Source organism: Rhinoderma darwinii, chromosome 2, assembly GCF_050947455.1.
Source record: "Rhinoderma darwinii isolate aRhiDar2 chromosome 2, aRhiDar2.hap1, whole genome shotgun sequence".
NCBI classification, from domain to species: domain Eukaryota; kingdom Metazoa; phylum Chordata; class Amphibia; order Anura; family Rhinodermatidae; genus Rhinoderma; species Rhinoderma darwinii.
In genome coordinates this window covers 13,192,187-13,211,393 of record NC_134688.1, presented here as the reverse complement: position 1 = coordinate 13,211,393, position 19,207 = coordinate 13,192,187, and the positions used below count along the sequence as shown (strand labels likewise).

At 38.0% G+C, this 19,207-nt stretch overlaps 1 protein-coding gene across 1 annotated transcript in view; it reads left to right on the top strand.

Moving 5' to 3' along the window:
• The window catches only part of GAB2 (GRB2 associated binding protein 2), a 180,662-nt gene that overhangs the window by 150,765 nt on the left and 10,690 nt on the right, over nucleotides 1-19,207 (top strand). The window contains exons 3-6 of the mRNA XM_075851372.1: nucleotides 12,403-12,643; nucleotides 12,936-13,507; nucleotides 17,701-17,795; nucleotides 18,253-18,541. Of these exons, the coding sequence (XP_075707487.1) occupies nucleotides 12,403-12,643; nucleotides 12,936-13,507; nucleotides 17,701-17,795; nucleotides 18,253-18,541 (1,197 nt within the window). The remainder of the gene's footprint in view (nucleotides 1-12,402; nucleotides 12,644-12,935; nucleotides 13,508-17,700; nucleotides 17,796-18,252; nucleotides 18,542-19,207) is intronic.

Sequence of the window (19,207 nt, the reverse complement as noted above, 5' to 3'; positions counted from 1 at the left end):
GGCCCATAAAAGAGTATAATTCCCCCACGCAGTATAATGCCCCTTTAATGACCCCAACACAGTATAATGTCCTCCAAGTGTCCTTGGAGGCCCAGGAAATGAGTGTCGGCTGGTTTTCACTCACCACCGGGCGCTCCTTCTCTGCTTCAGCCCCAGCGCTGCACTGGGTCTGACATGCAATGCATTGTAATGTCATATGACACGTCATGTCACATGACGGAGCAGAGAAGAACCGCCCGGCCTGGAAGGCAGCCGCAGAGTAGCCGGGAGCCAGGGACGGTTTTAGACGAAGTGTGGCCCTGGGCAAAGTGAAGTAGGGCCCCAAATGCTGAATTATTGTACCAGTAATGCAATCTGTTCAGAAGGCGATGTGCAGAGAACTGGATCGCTGATTTCTACTTTGATAACCACATAGTGACTGAATAATACTCCTACACTGTTACTGAATAATACCCCCACACCATAACCACATAGTGACTGAATAATACCCCCATACTGTTACTGAATAATACCCCCACACCATAACCACACAGTGACTGAATAATACCCCCATACTGTTACTGAATAATACCTCCATACTGTTACTGAATAATACCACCACACCATAACCACATAGTGACTGAATAATACCACCATACTGTTACTGAATAATACCGCCACACCATAATCACATAGTGACTGAATAATACCCCCATACTGTTACTGAATAATACCACCACACCATAACCACATAGTGACTGAATAATACCCCATACTGTTACTGAATAATACCGCCACACCATAACCATATAGTGACTGAATAATACCCCCATACTGTTACTGAATAATACCACCACACCATAACCACATAGTGACTGAGTGATACCCCCATACTGTTACTGAATAATACCTCCACACCATAACCACATAGTGACTGAATAATACCCCGATACTGTTACTGAATAACACCGCCACACCATAACCACACAGTGACTGAATAATACCCCCATACTGTTACTGAATAATACCTCTACACCATAACCACATAGTGACTGAATAATACCCCCATACTGTTACTGAATAATACCGCCACACCATAACCACATAGTGACTGAATAATACCCCCATACTGTTACTGAATAATACCTCTACACCATAACCACATAGTGACTGAATAATACCCCCATACTGTTACTGAATAATACCACCACACCATAACCACATAGTGACTGAATAATACCCCCATACTGTTACTGAATAATACTGCCACACCATAACCACATAGTGACTGAATAATACTCCCATACTGTTACTGAATAATACCGCCACACCATAATCACATAGTGACTGAATAATACCACCATACTGTTACTGAATAATACCACCACACCATAACCACATAGTGACTGAATAATACCCCATACTGTTACTGAATAATACCGCCACACCATAACCATATAGTGACTGAATAATACCCCCATACTGTTACTGAATAATACCACCACACCATAACCACATAGTGACTGAGTGATACCCCCATACTGTTACTGAATAATACCTCCACACCATAACCACATAGTGACTGAATAATACCCCCATACTGTTACTGAATAACACCGCCACACCATAACCACACAGTGACTGAATAATACCCCCATACTGTTACTGAATAATACCTCTACACCATAACCACATAGTGACTGAATAATACCCCCATACTGTTACTGAATAATACCGCCACACCATAACCACATAGTGACTGAATAATACCCCCATACTGTTACTGAATAATACCTCTACACCATAACCACATAGTGACTGAATAATACCCCCATACTGTTACTGAATAATACCACCACACCATAACCACATAGTGACTGAATAATACCCCCATACTGTTACTGAATAATACTGCCACACCATAACCACATAGTGACTGAATAATACTCCCATACTGTTACTGAATAATACCGCCACACCATAATCACATAGTGACTGAATAATACCACCATACTGTTACTGAATAATACCACCACACCATAACCACATAGTGACTGAATAATACCCCATACTGTTACTGAATAATACCGCCACACCATAACCATATAGTGACTGAATAATACCCCCATACTGTTACTGAATAATACCACCACACCATAACCACATAGTGACTGAGTGATACCCCCATACTGTTACTGAATAATACCTCCACACCATAACCACATAGTGACTGAATAATACCCCCATACTGTTACTGAATAACACCGCCACACCATAACCACACAGTGACTGAATAATACCCCCATACTGTTACTGAATAATACCTCTACACCATAACCACATAGTGACTGAATAATACCCCCATACTGTTACTGAATAATACCGCCACACCATAACCACATAGTGACTGAATAATACCCCCATACTGTTACTGAATAATACCTCTACACCATAACCACATAGTGACTGAATAATACCCCCATACTGTTACTGAATAATACCACCACACCATAACCACATAGTGACTGAATAATACCCCCATACTGTTACTGAATAATACTGCCACACCATAACCACATAGTGACTGAATAATACTCCCATACTGTTACTGAATAATACCACCATACCATAACCACATAGTGACTGAATAATACCCCCATACTGTTACTGAATAATACCTCCACACCATAACCACATAGTGACTGAATAATACCCCCATACTGTTACTAAATTATACCTCCACAACATAATCACATAGTGACTGAATAATATCCCCATACTGTTACTGAATAATACCTCCACAACATAACCACATAGTGACTGAATAATACCCCCATACTGTTACTGAATAATACCTCCACACCATAACCACATAGTGACTGAATAATACCCCCATACTGTTACTAAATTATACCTCCACAACATAATCACATAGTGACTGAATAATATCCCCATACTGTTACTGAATAATACCTCCACAACATAATCACATAGTGACTGAATAATACCCCCATACTGTTACTGAATAAAACCCCCGTACTGATACTGAATAATACCCCCGTACTGTTACTGAATAATACCGCCACACCATAACCACATAGTGACTGAATAATACCCCCATACTGTTACTGAATAATACCCCCATACTGTTACTGAATAATACCACCACACCATAACCACATAGTGACTGAATAATACCCCCATACTGTTACTGAATAATACTGCCACACCATAACCACACAGTGACTGAATAATACCCCCATACGTTACTGAATAATACCCCCACACCATAACCACATAGTGACTGAATAATACCTCCATACTGTTACTGAATAATACCCCCACACCATAACCACATAGTGACTGAATAATACCCCCATACTGTTACTGAATAATACCGCCACACCATAACCATATAGTGACTGAATAATACCCCCATACTGTTACTGAATAATACCCCCATACTGTTACTGAATAATACCACCACACCATAACCACATAGTGACTGAATAATACCCCCATACTGTTACTGAATAATACCCCCATACTGTTACTGAATAATACTGCCACACCATAACCACATAGTGACTGAATAATACTCCCATACTGTTACTGAATAATACCACCATACAATAACCACATAGTGACTGAATAATACCCCCGTACTGATACTGAATAATACCACCTCCACACCATAACCACATAGTGACTGAATAATACTCCCATACTGTTACTGAATAATACCCCCGTACTGTTACTGAATAATACCACCACACCATAACCACATAGTGACTGCATAATACCACCATACTGTTACTGAATAATACCACCACACCATAACCACATAGTGACTGAATAATACCCCCATACTGTTACTGAATAATACCGCCACACCATAACCACATAGTGACTGAATAATACTCCCATACTGTTACTGAATAATACCGCCACACCATAACCACATAGTGACTGAATAATACCCCCATACTGTTACTGAATAATACCCCCATACTGTTACTGAATAATACCACCACACCATAACCACATAGTGACTGAATAATACCCCCATACTGTTACTGAATAATACCCCCATACTGTTACTGAATAATACCTCCCCACCATAACCACAGTGACTGAATAATACCCCCATACTGTTACTGAATAATACTGCCACACCATAACCACACAGTGACTGAATAATACCCCCATACTGTTACTGAATAATACCCCCACACCATAACCACATAGTGACTGAATAATACCCCCATACTGTTACTGAATAATACCGCCACACCATAACCATATAGTGACTGAATAATACCCCCATACTGTTACTGAATAATACCCCCATACTGTTACTGAATAATACCACCACACCATAACCACATAGTGACTGAATAATACCCCCATACTGTTACTGAATAATACCCCCATACTGTTACTGAAAAATACCGCCACACCATAACCACATAGTGACTGAATAATACCCCATACTGTTACTGAATAATACCACCACACCAAAACCACATAGTGACTGAATAATACCCCCTTACTGTTACTGAATAATACCCCATACTGTTACTGAATAATACCACCACACCATAACTACATAGTGACTGAATAATACCCCCATACTGTTACTGAATAATACCACCACACCATAACCACATAGTGACTGAATAATACTCCCATACTGTTACTGAATAATACTGCCACACCATAACCACATAGTGACTGAATAATACCCCCGTACTGATACTGAATAATACCGCCACACCATAACCACATAGTGACTGAATAATACTGCCACACCATAACCACACAGTGACTGAATAATACCCCCGTACTGATACTGAATAATACCCCCACACCATAACCACAGAGTGACTGAATAATACCCCCATACTGTTACTGAATAATACCCCCACACCATAACCATATAGTGACTGAATAATACCCCTATACTGTTACTGAATAATACCCCCACACCATAACCACATAGTGACTGAATAATACCCCTATACTGTTACTGAATAATACCCCCACACCATAACCACATAGTGACTGAATACCCCCATACTGTTACTGAATAATACCTCCACAACATAACCACATAGTGACTGAATAATACCCTCATACTGTTACTGAATAATACCGCCACACCATAACCACATAGTGACTGAATAATACCACCATACTGTTACTGAATAATACCCCCACACCATAACCACATAGTGACTGAATAATAGCCCCATACTGTTACTGAATAATACCTCCACAACATAACCACATAGTGACTGAATAATACCCTCATACTGTTACTGAATAATACCGCCACACCATAACCACATAGTGACTGAATAATACCCCCATACTGTTACTGAATAATACCGCCACACCATAACCACATAGTGACTAAGTAATACCACCATACTGTTACTGAATAATACCTCCACACCATAGCCACATAGTGACTGAATAATACCACCATACTGTTACTGAATAATACCTCCACACCATAACCACATAGTGACTGAATATTACCCCCATACTGATACTGAATAATACCGCCACACCATAACCCATAGTGACTGAATACCTCCATACTGTTACTGAATAATACCCCCATACTGTTACTGAATAATACCGCAACACCATAACCACATAGTGACTGAATAATACCACCATACTGTTACTGCGTAATATCACCACACCACAAGCACATAGTGACTGAATAGCACCCCCATACTGTTACTGAATAATACCACCGCACCATATCCAGTGACTGAATAATACTCCCATACTGTTACTGAATAATACCTCCACACCATAACCACATAGTGACTGAATAATACCCCCATACTGATACTGAATAATACCGCCACACCATAACAACATAGTGACTGAATAATACCCTCATACTGTTACTGAATAATACCAGCACAGCATAACCACATAGTGACTGAATAATACCCCCATACTGTTACTGAATAATACCGCCACACCATAACCACATAGTGACTGAATAATACTCCCATACTGTTACTGAATAATACCCCCATACTGTTACTGAATAATACCCCCACACCATAACCACATAGTGACTGAATAATACCCCCATACTGTTACTGAATAATACCACCACACCATAACCACATAGTGACTGAATAATACTCCTACACTGTTACTGAATAATACCGCCACACCATAACCACATAGTGACTGAATAATACTCCTACACTGTTACTGAATAATACCCTCATACTGTTACTGAATAATACCAGCACAGCATAACCACATAGTGACTGAATAATACCCCCATACTGTTACTGCGTAATATCACCACACCACAAGCACATAGTGACTGAATAGCACCCCCATACTGTTACTGAATAATACCGCCACACCATAACCACATAGTGACTGAATAATACTCCCATACTGTTACTGAATAATACCCCCATACTGTTACTGAATAATACCCCCACACCATAACCACATAGTGACTGAATAATACCCCCATACTTTTACTGAATAATACCACCACACCATAACCACATAGTGACTGAATAATACTCCTACACTGTTACTGAATAATACCGCCACACCATAACCACATAGTGACTGAATAATACTCCTACACTGTTACTGAATAATACCCTCATACTGTTACTGAATAATACCAGCACAGCATAACCACATAGTGACTGAATAATACCCCCATACTGTTACTGAATAATACCGCCACACCATAACCACATAGTGACTGAATAATACCCCCATACTGATACTGAATAATACCGCCACACCATAACCACATAGTGACTGAATAATACCCCCATACTGTTACTGAATACCACCTCCACACCATAACCACATAGTGACTGAATAATACCCCCATATTGTTACTGAATAATACCGCCACACCATAACCCATAGGCAGCCTATAGTATTCAATTGTATCTGCGTTCTGAGGAAGCAGATACAACTGAATGTGGCAGTAGCTAGCACCAGGCCCCCCCCTGGTGCTATTGACACCACCGGGCATGAGGGGGCCAGTGCCGGCCGGCCCATTAATGTTATATGCCGGGCTAAGGGGCGCCCTCATTCCGGGCGCTTCAGAAGCGCGAGGGGAGCCAGCGCATTGCCCCCTTCCTCTTGCTCGGGTGATGTGCTCTGTGAGATCACACAGGTCGCACACCCCAAAGGCCTGCCCTACGTGGCACATAGTAGATGGGGGTGGCTGTTCTAGATTTGGTATTGGAGCCGTGATGCCCTGCACTATACACAGAAATTTTTCTGGGTTTCAATAAAATTTTGTAACCCCCAAATCGCAGGCCGGGGCTCGAATGCAGATGCCAGGCCCACTGGGCTTAGAATGGCCCTTGGCAGTCTGGATAAGCATGCTTTAAAATTGTTAAGCCAATGGTGAGGGGGACAGGGGACCACTGTGACCTTCATCACATAGCAGCTGGAGCTTTGCCTTGCTGTTTTGAGGTTATGGGTGGGGGTTCCTTACCTAGGGCCCGTTTCACTTGACCGTAGTACAGCCACAAATTCCAGCCTGACCCCGGGTATGATGATCCAGACCAGCAGCCTCAATAGGGACCTATGATCCTGTTAGTTGGGTTCATCAGACCCACAATCAGGCCGGGATTTGCGGCCATAATATAGATATTTTCTATATTCTTCCTATAAGGCCCCATGCACACGAACGTAAAAAAGCCCGTAATCACGGGCTGTAATTACGGGCCCATAGACTTCTATTGGCCACGGGTTTGTGAAATATCTAATTAAAATACTTACAATAAATATAAAATAAAGATTATCATATGAATAGTAATAATATAGTAGCACGGATAGCAATAAGATTACAGTGATGCTGCTGATGATAATAATATAAAAAAAAACATAAAAATAAAGATGGCCTGAAATCATTGACCATATTTCACAATCACAGTAGTGACCCTTACAGGCCATTTATCATCACTACATTACATTTGAATGGACTGCAGTTTTTTTTAGTTGTTGTTGTTTTTTTGTTTTTTTTTTATTACGGTCTTTTTAAAAGTTTCCAAGTTTAATAGTTTCATTGAAACTGCAGACTTTTTATATAGAGGCTGAAACACATAATCCGTATTAGATAAGTAATGTATATACACTGTGACCCCACTGGCAGAACAGTGAGTACAGCTTTGGAGTATAATACTGGATGTAGTAATGAAATATATGTACACCGTGACTTCACCAGCAGAATAGTGAGTACAGCTCTGCAGTATAATGCAGGATAAGTAATGTAATGTATGTACACAGTGACTCCTCCAGCAGAATAGTGAGTGCAGCTCTGGAGTATAATACAGGATGTAACCCAGGATCAGTACAGGATAAGTAATGTAATATATGTACACCGTGACTTCACCAGCAGAATAGTGAGTGCAGCTCTGGAGTATAATACAGGATGTAACTCAGGATCAGTACAGGATAAGTAATGTAATGTATGTACACAGTGACTACACCAGCAGAATAGTGAGTGCAGCTCTGGAGTATAATACAGGATGTAACTCAGGATCAGTACAGGATAAGTAATGTAATGTATGTACACAGTGACTCCACCAGCAGAATAGTGAGTGCAGCTCTGGAGTATAATACAGGATGTAACTCAGGATCAGTACAGGATAAGTAATGTAATGTATGTACACAGTGACTCCACCAGCAGAATAGTGAGTACAGCTCTGGAGTATAATACAGGATGTAACTCAGGATCAGTACAGGATAAGTAATGTAATGTATGTACACAGTGACTCCACCAGCAGAATAGTGAGTGCAGCTTTGGAGTATAATACAGGATGTAACTCAGGATCAGTACAGGATGAGTAATGTAATGTATGTACACAGTAACTCCACCAGCAGAATAGTGAGTGCAGCTCTGGAGTATAATACAGGATGTAACTCAAGAACAGTGCAGGATAAGTAATGTAATGTATGTACACAATGACTCCTCCAGCAGAATAGTAAGTGCAGCTCTGGAGTATAATACAGGATGTAACTTAGGATCAGTACAGGATAAGTATTGTAATGTATGTACACACTGACTCCACCAGCAGAATAGTGAGTACAGCTCTGGAGTATAATACAGGATAAGTAATGTATGTACAGTGACTCCACCAGCAGAATAGTGAGTGCAGCTCTGGAGTATAATACAGGATATAACTCAGGATCAGTACAGGATAAGTAATGTATGTACACAGTGACTCCACCAGCAGAATAGTGAGTACAGCTCTGGAGTATAATACAGGATAAGTAATGTATGTACAGTGACTCCACCAGCAGAATAGTGAGTGCAGCTCTGGAGTATAATACAGGATATAACTCAGGATCAGTACAGGATAAGTAATGTATGTACACAGTGACCCCACCAGCAGAATAGTGAGTACAGCTCTGGAGTACAATACAGGATAAGTAATGTATGTACAGTGACTCCACCAGCAGAATAGTGAGTGCAGCTCTGGAGTATAATGCAGGATAAGTCATGTATGTACACAGTGTCTCAAATGTAGACGTTGGCTTTAAATTGTACCTCTGGTTATAATTAAATTTTGTAATATGCGTCATTACCTGATATTGCAGAGTTCTCGAGTAATTTTTCCTGTTGAGGTCCCTGTATTTAGTCCTTGTAGTAGCGCGGGCTGTGTGCCTTAATAAACTATTGGAAAAGGGACGAGTACCAATCAAATCCCCTGCTGGTCCTTTTGCCAAAAAAGTACATAGGACATGTGAAGGACAGATTTTATTATTTTGGTTGTTCAGGTCCACGCTTCCCTGATACTACGAATGATGGGGTCGCCACCAGCCTGGTAAGCCGCCCTGTCGGTATTTACACTGGGGGGCCGATGCCAGTAAAACTATTTTCAACGCCAATCACAAGTTCCGGTAATTATCTGAGGCCCTTTGGACACTAAGCGATGAAATCTGATTGCCAGGGACTATTGTCCCACTTTTATGTTACAATTGTGTCAGTAACTTACCCAGGTGTATATACTATATACTCCTCTCCTCCAGCATTATCACATGGGATTTACCTCAGATTTCTTCTTATATATCGCCTCTCCGCTCCTGTGGCTGCGTGGTAACCCGGACTATACACAGGACACAGAAGGCCCGCACAGACCAGAACAGATTGTTGTCTCATTGCTAAATTACATCCGGGCGCCATGATTCATGACTCCGCTCCAGCATTACACATCTATAATCCTGTTAAAACCAATGCTGAATTATACTATGAGATTATTTTACCGGAACATCACTTATATTTATATTATATGTAATAGATTGTAAGAAACAAGAGGAGGAAACTGAGGGATTACAGTGGTGGAGGGGTTACAGTAATGCCAAGGGCCGTAACTAGCGGGTGCTGGGCCCCATACCATGCTTCTATATGGCGCCTGCCTCTTGTTGACAGCCCTTTCCCTGGCAGGGGCACCCTCGCCTGTATGGACACCTCGGATTGGACCCTTAAATTGCACCTGAGATCAGACATTAAAATAAAAAAAGCATTTGCTCACCACCCCTAGGTCTGTGCTGCAGCACATGTAGAACGTGCAGTGTCAGGACCTTCTATGTGTCCCCCGACACAGACCACCTGTGCTGTGGCCTGATGTGGCACCAGGGCGGGCACCATTCCCCTTTGACCCTCTGTGGGCCTCAATCCCCTCCAGGTTTCGTCACGAGTATTATAGCAGTTACATTCTTGTATATAGGAGCAGTATTATAGTGGTTATATTCTTGTATATAGGAGCAGTATTATAGTAGTTATATTCTTGTATATAGGGGCTGTACTATAGTAGTTATATTCTTGTATATAGGAGCAGTATTATAGTAGTTATATTCTTGTATATAGGGGCTGTACTATAGTAGTTATATTCTTGTATATAGGAGCAGTATTATAGTAGTTATATTCTTGTATATAGGAGCAGTATTATAGTAGTTATATTCTTGTATATAGGAGCAGTATTATAGTAGTTATATTCTTGTATATAGGGGTAGTATTATAGTAGTTATATTCTTGTATATAGGGAGCAGTATTATAGTGGTTATATTCTTGTATATAGGGGCTGTACTATAGTAGTTATATTCTTGTATATAGGAGCAGTATTATAGTAGTTATATTCTTGTATATAGGGGGCAGTATTATAGTGGTTATATTCTTGTATATAGGAGCAGTATTATAGTAGTTATATTCTTGTATATAGGGGCAGTATTATAGTAGTTATATTCTTGTATATAGGAGCAGTATTATAGTAGTTATATTCTTGTATATAGAGGCAGTATTATAGTAGTTATATTCTTGTATATAGGAGCAGTATTATAGTGGTTATATTCTTGTATATAGGGGCAGTATTATAGTGGGTATATTCTTGTATATAGGGGGCAGTATTATAGTAGTTATATTCTTGTATTTAGGAGCAGTATTATAGTAGTTATATTCTTGTATATAGGGAGCAGTATTATAGTAGTTATATTCTTGTATATAGGGGCAGTATTATAGTAGTTATATTCTTGTATATAGGGAGCAGTATTATAGTAGTTCTATTCTTGTATATAGGAGCAGTATTATAGTAGTTATGTTCTTGTATATAGGGAGCAGTATTATAGTAGTTATATTGTATATAGGAGCAGTATTATAGTAATTATATTCTTGTACATAGGGGGCAGTATTATAGTAGTTATATTGTATATAGGAGGTAGTATTATAGTAGTTATATTCTTATATATAGGAGCAGTATTACAGTAGTTATATTCTTGTATATAGGGAGAGGTATTATAGTAGTTATATTCCTGTATATAGGGGCAGTATTATAGTAGTTATATTCTTGCATATAGGGGGCAGTATTATAGTAGTTATATTCTTGTACATAGGGGCAGTATTATAGTAGTTGTATTCTTGTATATAGGGGCAGTATTATAGTAATTATATTCTTGTATATAGGAGCAGTATTATAGTAGTTATAATCTTGCATACAGGAGCAGTATTATAGTAGTTATATTCTTGTATATAGGGGCAGTATTATAGTAGTGATAATCTTGTATATAGGTGCAGTATTATAGTAGTTATATTCTTGTATATAGGGGGCAGTATTATAGTAGTCATATTCTTGTATATAAGGAGCAGTATTATAGTAGTTATATTCTTGTATATAGGAGCAGTATTATAGTAGTTATATTCTTGTATATAGGGGGTAGGATTATAGTAGTTATATTCTTGTATATAGGGGGCAGTATTATAGTAGTTATATTCTTGTATATAGAGGGCAGTATTATAGTAGTTATATTTTTGTATATAGGAGCAGTATTATAGTAGTTATGTTTTTGTACATAGGGGGCAGCATTGTAATTTTCTAACCAGTTTCTTACTCTTCCATGTAGAGTCCTTAAGAAATGTGCAGTCTGTGAACCACGGCCCAAATTCTTCCCCTGCGGAATTTAGCTCCACCCACCACTTACTCCGGGAACGAAAGTCTTCGGCTCCTTCCCACTCCAGCCAGCCCACCCTGTTCACATTTGAAAGTCCGTCAAACCACATCCATCAGACAACACTCTCAGCTAGTGCTCCCCAGGATTACTTATTCCTTCACCAGTGTATGAGCCGGAAAACAGAGAATATGAGGTAAGTCCGACATCTGTGGATGGTCCACATAATGAAGACGTGATTGATGGTGTGAAGATTCTGTAGTCGTAATCTGAATTTATTTTCTTTACGCCCTGTAGCTTTATACCGCTTCTCTGTTAGGACACAGATATGAAAAGTGATTTGAGCTTAGCTGCTTTGTCTGTGGTAGTCTAAACTCCACTTCCTTTCTCATCAGGTGTTCAGGCTGCTGCTGTCCCCCATGTTTTACACTGCAGCTCTACTTTTTTAGATTGGTTAAAAATTGCAATATATCTTTTTGTTTTTTCAGAAGCGCCAGTTTTTCCCAAGCCACGCGTTCCTCCTTTTTCATGCGTAGTGATACGGCCGTTCAGAAGCTGGCTCAGGGCTATGGTCACTGTGTGAATGGAGTAAGTGGTCAGGTCCATGGATTCTACAGTTTACCAAAGCCACGACGGCTCAGTTCCGAGCTAAGGGACAGCGCTTACGATCTCCCCAGGAGCTTCGGCTCAGGTTCTCCTACCAAGTCAAGCCTTACTGGACTAGAATCCGAAACTGAGGACGTTTACACCTATAAGACTCCTAGCAATGCTCTATGTAAAGAATTTAGTGACTTATCAACGGACTCTTATGACCTTCCCGGTACTCCTATGTCGGTTTATCAAATACCAAGGACCTTTACCTTGGACAAGAACCATAATGCATTAGGTCTAGCTTCCAATGACTTTCACAATGCTCCTCCTCCACGACCGCCTAAACCGGGTCAAACAGAAACCCGTTGGGGAAGTCCTCAGCGGAGTAATGGAGACAATATTGGGGTTGTTACGGTCAACATACCAAGGAGGAACACCTTGCCGGCAGTGGAAAACCGACGGCATCGAGGTAAGTTTATTGTCCGATAAAGGGATCCTGGACTGGAAATATAACGCTACAAAATTCAATAAAAGTCCTGCAAACTATATACAAGAATACAACTACTGTAATACTGCCCCTATGTACAAGAATATAACTACTATAATACTGCTCCCTATATACAAGTATATAACTACTATAATACTGCCCCCTATATACAAGAATATAACTACTATAATACTGCCACCTATATACAAGAATATAACTACTATAATACTGCCCCCTATATACAAGAATATAACTACTATAATACTGCCTCCTATATACAAGAATATAACTACTATAATACTGCCCCTATATACAAGAATATAAGTACTATAATACTGCCCCTATATACAAGAATATAACTACTATAATACTGCCCCCTATATACAAGAATATAACTACTATAATACTGCCTCTTATATACAAGAATATATCTACTATAATACTGCCCCTATATACAAGAATATATCTACTATAATACTGCCCCCTATATACAAGAAAATAACTACTTTAATACTGCCCCCTATGTACAAGAATATAACTACTATAATACTGCCCCTATATACAAGAATATAACTACTATAATACTGCCTCCTATATACAAGAATATAACTACTATAATACTGCTCCCTATATACAAGACTATAACTACTATAATACTACTCCTATATACAAGAATATAACTACTATAATACTGCCCCTATATACAAGAATATAACTACTATAATACTGCTCCCTATATACAAGACTATAACTACTATAATACTACTCCTATATACAAGAATATAACTACTATAATACTGCCCCTATATACAAGAATATAACTACTATAATACTGCCCCCTATATACAAGAATATAACTACTATAATACTGCCTCTATATACAAGAATATAACTACTATAATACTGTCTCCTAGATACAAGAATATAACTACTATAATACTGCCCCCTATATACAAGAATATAACTACTATAATACTGCCTCCTATATACAAGAATATAACTACTATAATACTGCCCCTATATACAAGAATATAACTACTATAATACTGCCCCTATATACAAGAATATAACTACTATAATACTGCCCCCTATATACAAGAATATAACTACTATAATACTGCCTCTTATATACAAGAATATATCTACTATAATACTGCCCCTATATACAAGAATATATCTACTATAATACTGCCCCCTATATACAAGAAAATAACTACTTTAATACTGCCCCCTATGTACAAGAATATAACTACTATAATACTGCCCCTATATACAAGAATATAACTACTATAATACTGCCTCCTATATACAAGAATATAACTACTATAATACTGCTCCTTATATACAAGAATATAACTACTATAATACTGCTCCTATGTACAAGAATATAACTACTATAATACTGCCCCTATATACAAGAATATAGCTACTATAATACTTCCCCCTATATACAAGAATATAACTACTATAATACTGCTCCCTATATACAAGACTATAACTACTATAATACTACTCCTATATACAAGAATATAACTACTATAATACTGCCCCTATATACAAGAATATAACTACTGTAATACTGTCTCCTAGATACAAGAATATAACTACTATAATACTGCTTTTATGTACAATAATATAACTACTATAATACTGCCCCCCTATATACAAGAATATAACTACTATAATACTGCCCCCCTATATACAAGAATATAACTACTATAATACTGCTCCTATATACAAGAATATAACTACTATAATACTGCTCCCTGTATACAAGAATATAACTACTATAATACTTCCCCCTATATACAAGAATATAACTACTATAATACTGCTCCCTATATACAAGACTATAACTACTATAATACTACTCCTATATACAAGAATATAACTACTATAATACTGCCCCTATATACAAGAATATAACTACTATAATACTGCTCCCTATATACAAGACTATAACTACTATAATACTACTCCTATATACAAGAATATAACTACTATAATACTGCCCCTATATACAAGAATATAACTACTATAATACTGCCCCCTATATACAAGAATATAACTACTATAATACTGCTCCCTGTATACAAGAATATAACTACTATAATACTTCCCCCTATATACAAGAATATAACTACTATAATACTGCTCCCTATATACAAGACTATAACTACTATAATACTACTCCTATATACAAGAATATAACTACTATAATACTGCCCCTATATACAAGAATATAACTACTATAATACTGCCCCCTATATACAAGAATATAACTACTATAATACTGCCTCTATATACAAGAATATAACTACTATAATACTGTCTCCTAGATACAAGAATATAACTACTATAATACTGCCCCCTATGTACAAGAATATAACTACTATAATACTGCTTTTATGTACAATAATATAACTACTATAATACTGCTCCCTATATACAAGAATATAACTACTATAATACTGCTCCCTGTATACAAGAATATAACTACTATAATACTGCTCCTATATACAAGAATATAACTACTATAATACTGCCCACTATATACAAGAATATAACTACTATAATACTACTCCTATATACAAGAATATAACTACTATAATACTACTCCTATATACAAGAATATAACTACTATAATACTGCCCCCTATATACAAGAATATAACTACTATAATACTGCCCCTATATACAAGAATATAACTACTATAATACTGCCCCTATATACAAGAATATAACTACTATAATACTGCTCCCTATATACAAGAATATAACTACTATAATACTGCCCCCTATATACAAGAATATAACTACTATAATACTGCCCCCTATATACAAGAATATAACTACTATAATACTGCTCCTATATACAAGAATATAACTACTATAACACTGCACCCTATATACAAGAATATAACTACTATAATACTGCCCCCTATATACAAGAATATAACTACTATAATACTACTCCTATATACAAGAATGTAACTACTATAATACTGCCTCCTATATACAAGAATATAACTAATATAATACTGCCCCCTATATACAAGAATATATCTAATATAATACTGCCTCCTATATACAAGAATATAACTACAATAATACTACTCCCTATACACAAGAATATAACTACTATAATACTGCCGCCTATATACAAGAATATAACTACTATAATACTGCCCGCTATATACAAGAATATAACTACTATAATACTGCCCCCTATATACAAGAATATAACTACAATAATACTACTCCCTATACACAAGAATATAACTACTATAATACTGCCGCCTATATACAAGAATATAACTACTATAATACTGCTCCTATATACAAGAATATAACTACTATAATACTGCCCGCTATATACAAGAATATAACTACTATAATACTGCCCCCTATATACAAGAATATAACTACTATAATACTGCTCCTATATACAAGAATATAACTACTATAACACTGCTCCCTATATACAAGAATATAACTACTATAATACTGCTCCTATATACAAGAATATAACTACTATAATACTGCCCCTATATACAAGAATATAACTACTATAATACTGCCCCCTATATACAAGAATATAACTACTATAATACTGCCCCTATATACAAGAATATAACTACTATAATACTGCCCCTATATACAAGAATATAACTACTATAATACTGCTCCCTATATACAAGAATATAACTACTATAATACTGCCCCCTATATACAAGAATATAACTACTATAATACTGCCCCCTATATACAAGAATATAACTACTATAATACTGCCCCCTATATACAAGAATATAACTACTATAATACTGCTCCTATATACAAGAATATAACTACTATAACACTGCTCCCTATATACAACAATATAACTACTATAATACTGCCCCTATATACAAGAATATAACTACTATAATACTGCTCCTATATACAAGAATATAACTACTATAATACTGCCCCTATATACAAGAATATAACTACTATAATACTGCTCCCTAAGTAGAACAATATGAATCTGAATGGGATAGTCCAAATATAAGCCCAGTATCGCTGTGAATGACTGATGACACTGACTGTGATTTCTAAGTTCAGTCTATCACATTATTATTATTATTATTATTATGATGACCAGATCTTTTATCTTCCCTTATATATGAGCAGCCTCCTCCTGTGAAGCCTATGACTATCCTAACCTTGGGGATTTCAGCACGGAGCAGTCTGTGGAGTCGATCAATGATGGGTTCAACTCATACCTTGTAAGTAAATAACTATTTTATTAGTGCATTGATCTTAAAGGAATACTCAAGACAAAACATGCCTAGCTCGGGACCTGATGGGACGGTGCACGTCAGGGCTCCCTTGTTCTGATGGTGTGCTCAATAGGGTCAACTACCACTAGAGCGAGCTGACTGCATACTGATCATACATTGAACTCCATAATAACACAGTATGCACAAAGTTTATAAGCTCCCCCTAGTGGCGACAGCAGGATGCCAGAATTGTATCATTTAATTCTAGCTCTATGCAGGGGATTTGGAGCTCTGTATTAAAAAAAAGAAAACGGAGCTCCGACCACTATAAAGATATATTATGGAATTAATCAGCACAGAATTTTGTACCTAAAAAAAGACCATAGTTTACCTGGTTTGGGTGGTGGGTTTTAGTTGCAGCAGCCGCCTGACGGGATCACTCATAGAATAATCTTTTCTTTAGCAAACAAAAAGCTCCATGACGCGCTCCGAAAGTGCCGATTCTGAGGACAACTACGTGCCCATGAACCCCGGATCTTCATCTCAGTTCAACTCTGAGAAGCTGAATGACAATGCCCAGAGCGTCTATATTCCCATGAGCCCGGGTCCTCATCATTTTGATTTCCTGGGTTTTTCTTCTGCCACGCTTCCTGCCCGCAAAGGAAGTACGGTCTCCTTGTGCCAGCGACCTACCAGAGTCAGCGAGATCCAGCCACCACCAATAAACCGCAACCTGAAGCCAGATAGAAAAGGTGGGTGTGTTTATATAGAGCGGCACCCATCATAGGGGGTCTCATTCAGATGTGTTTGGGGGTCCCTTTACTGGAAAGGAGGGGATCCCCATTACTGAATAGTTAACTATGTACCAATCTATACACCAAGGATGTGCGTACCATGCAGACAGCCCATACAATTTTGCCACCACTAGGGGGAGCTCACTGCATATGGATTTATTATAGAGTTCAATGAAGCTGTATAAATGCAGTGAGCTCCCCCTAGTGGTGGCTGCGGGCAATTAATAGTTTATCATATTGAGTGTGTAAAGAGAAGCAGGGGATCTGGAGCTTTGTATCAGGAAAATCAGAGCTCTTATCTATTTAGATTACATGGAAATAAATTATAGGCAATTTTTCCTGCCCTGAGCCACCACTATTAACCCCTGAATCATCTTCTGCCATATCTGCCGTGGGCACCAACATGCTTTAAAATCCTTTTTCTGAAATATACGGTGTTTGCCCCCGTCTCCCCCAGTCTGTCCATTCATCTATTGCTTCATTCATTCATCTTTATCTCCTTCCCTGATGATCCATCGATTCGATAAAATATTCCACTTCTTCAAATGTTTTATTTAATTTCATTTTAAGGCACTGTTCACACCGAGTTTTTTTTGCCGCAAAAAGCGGCCGAAATTGCCTCCT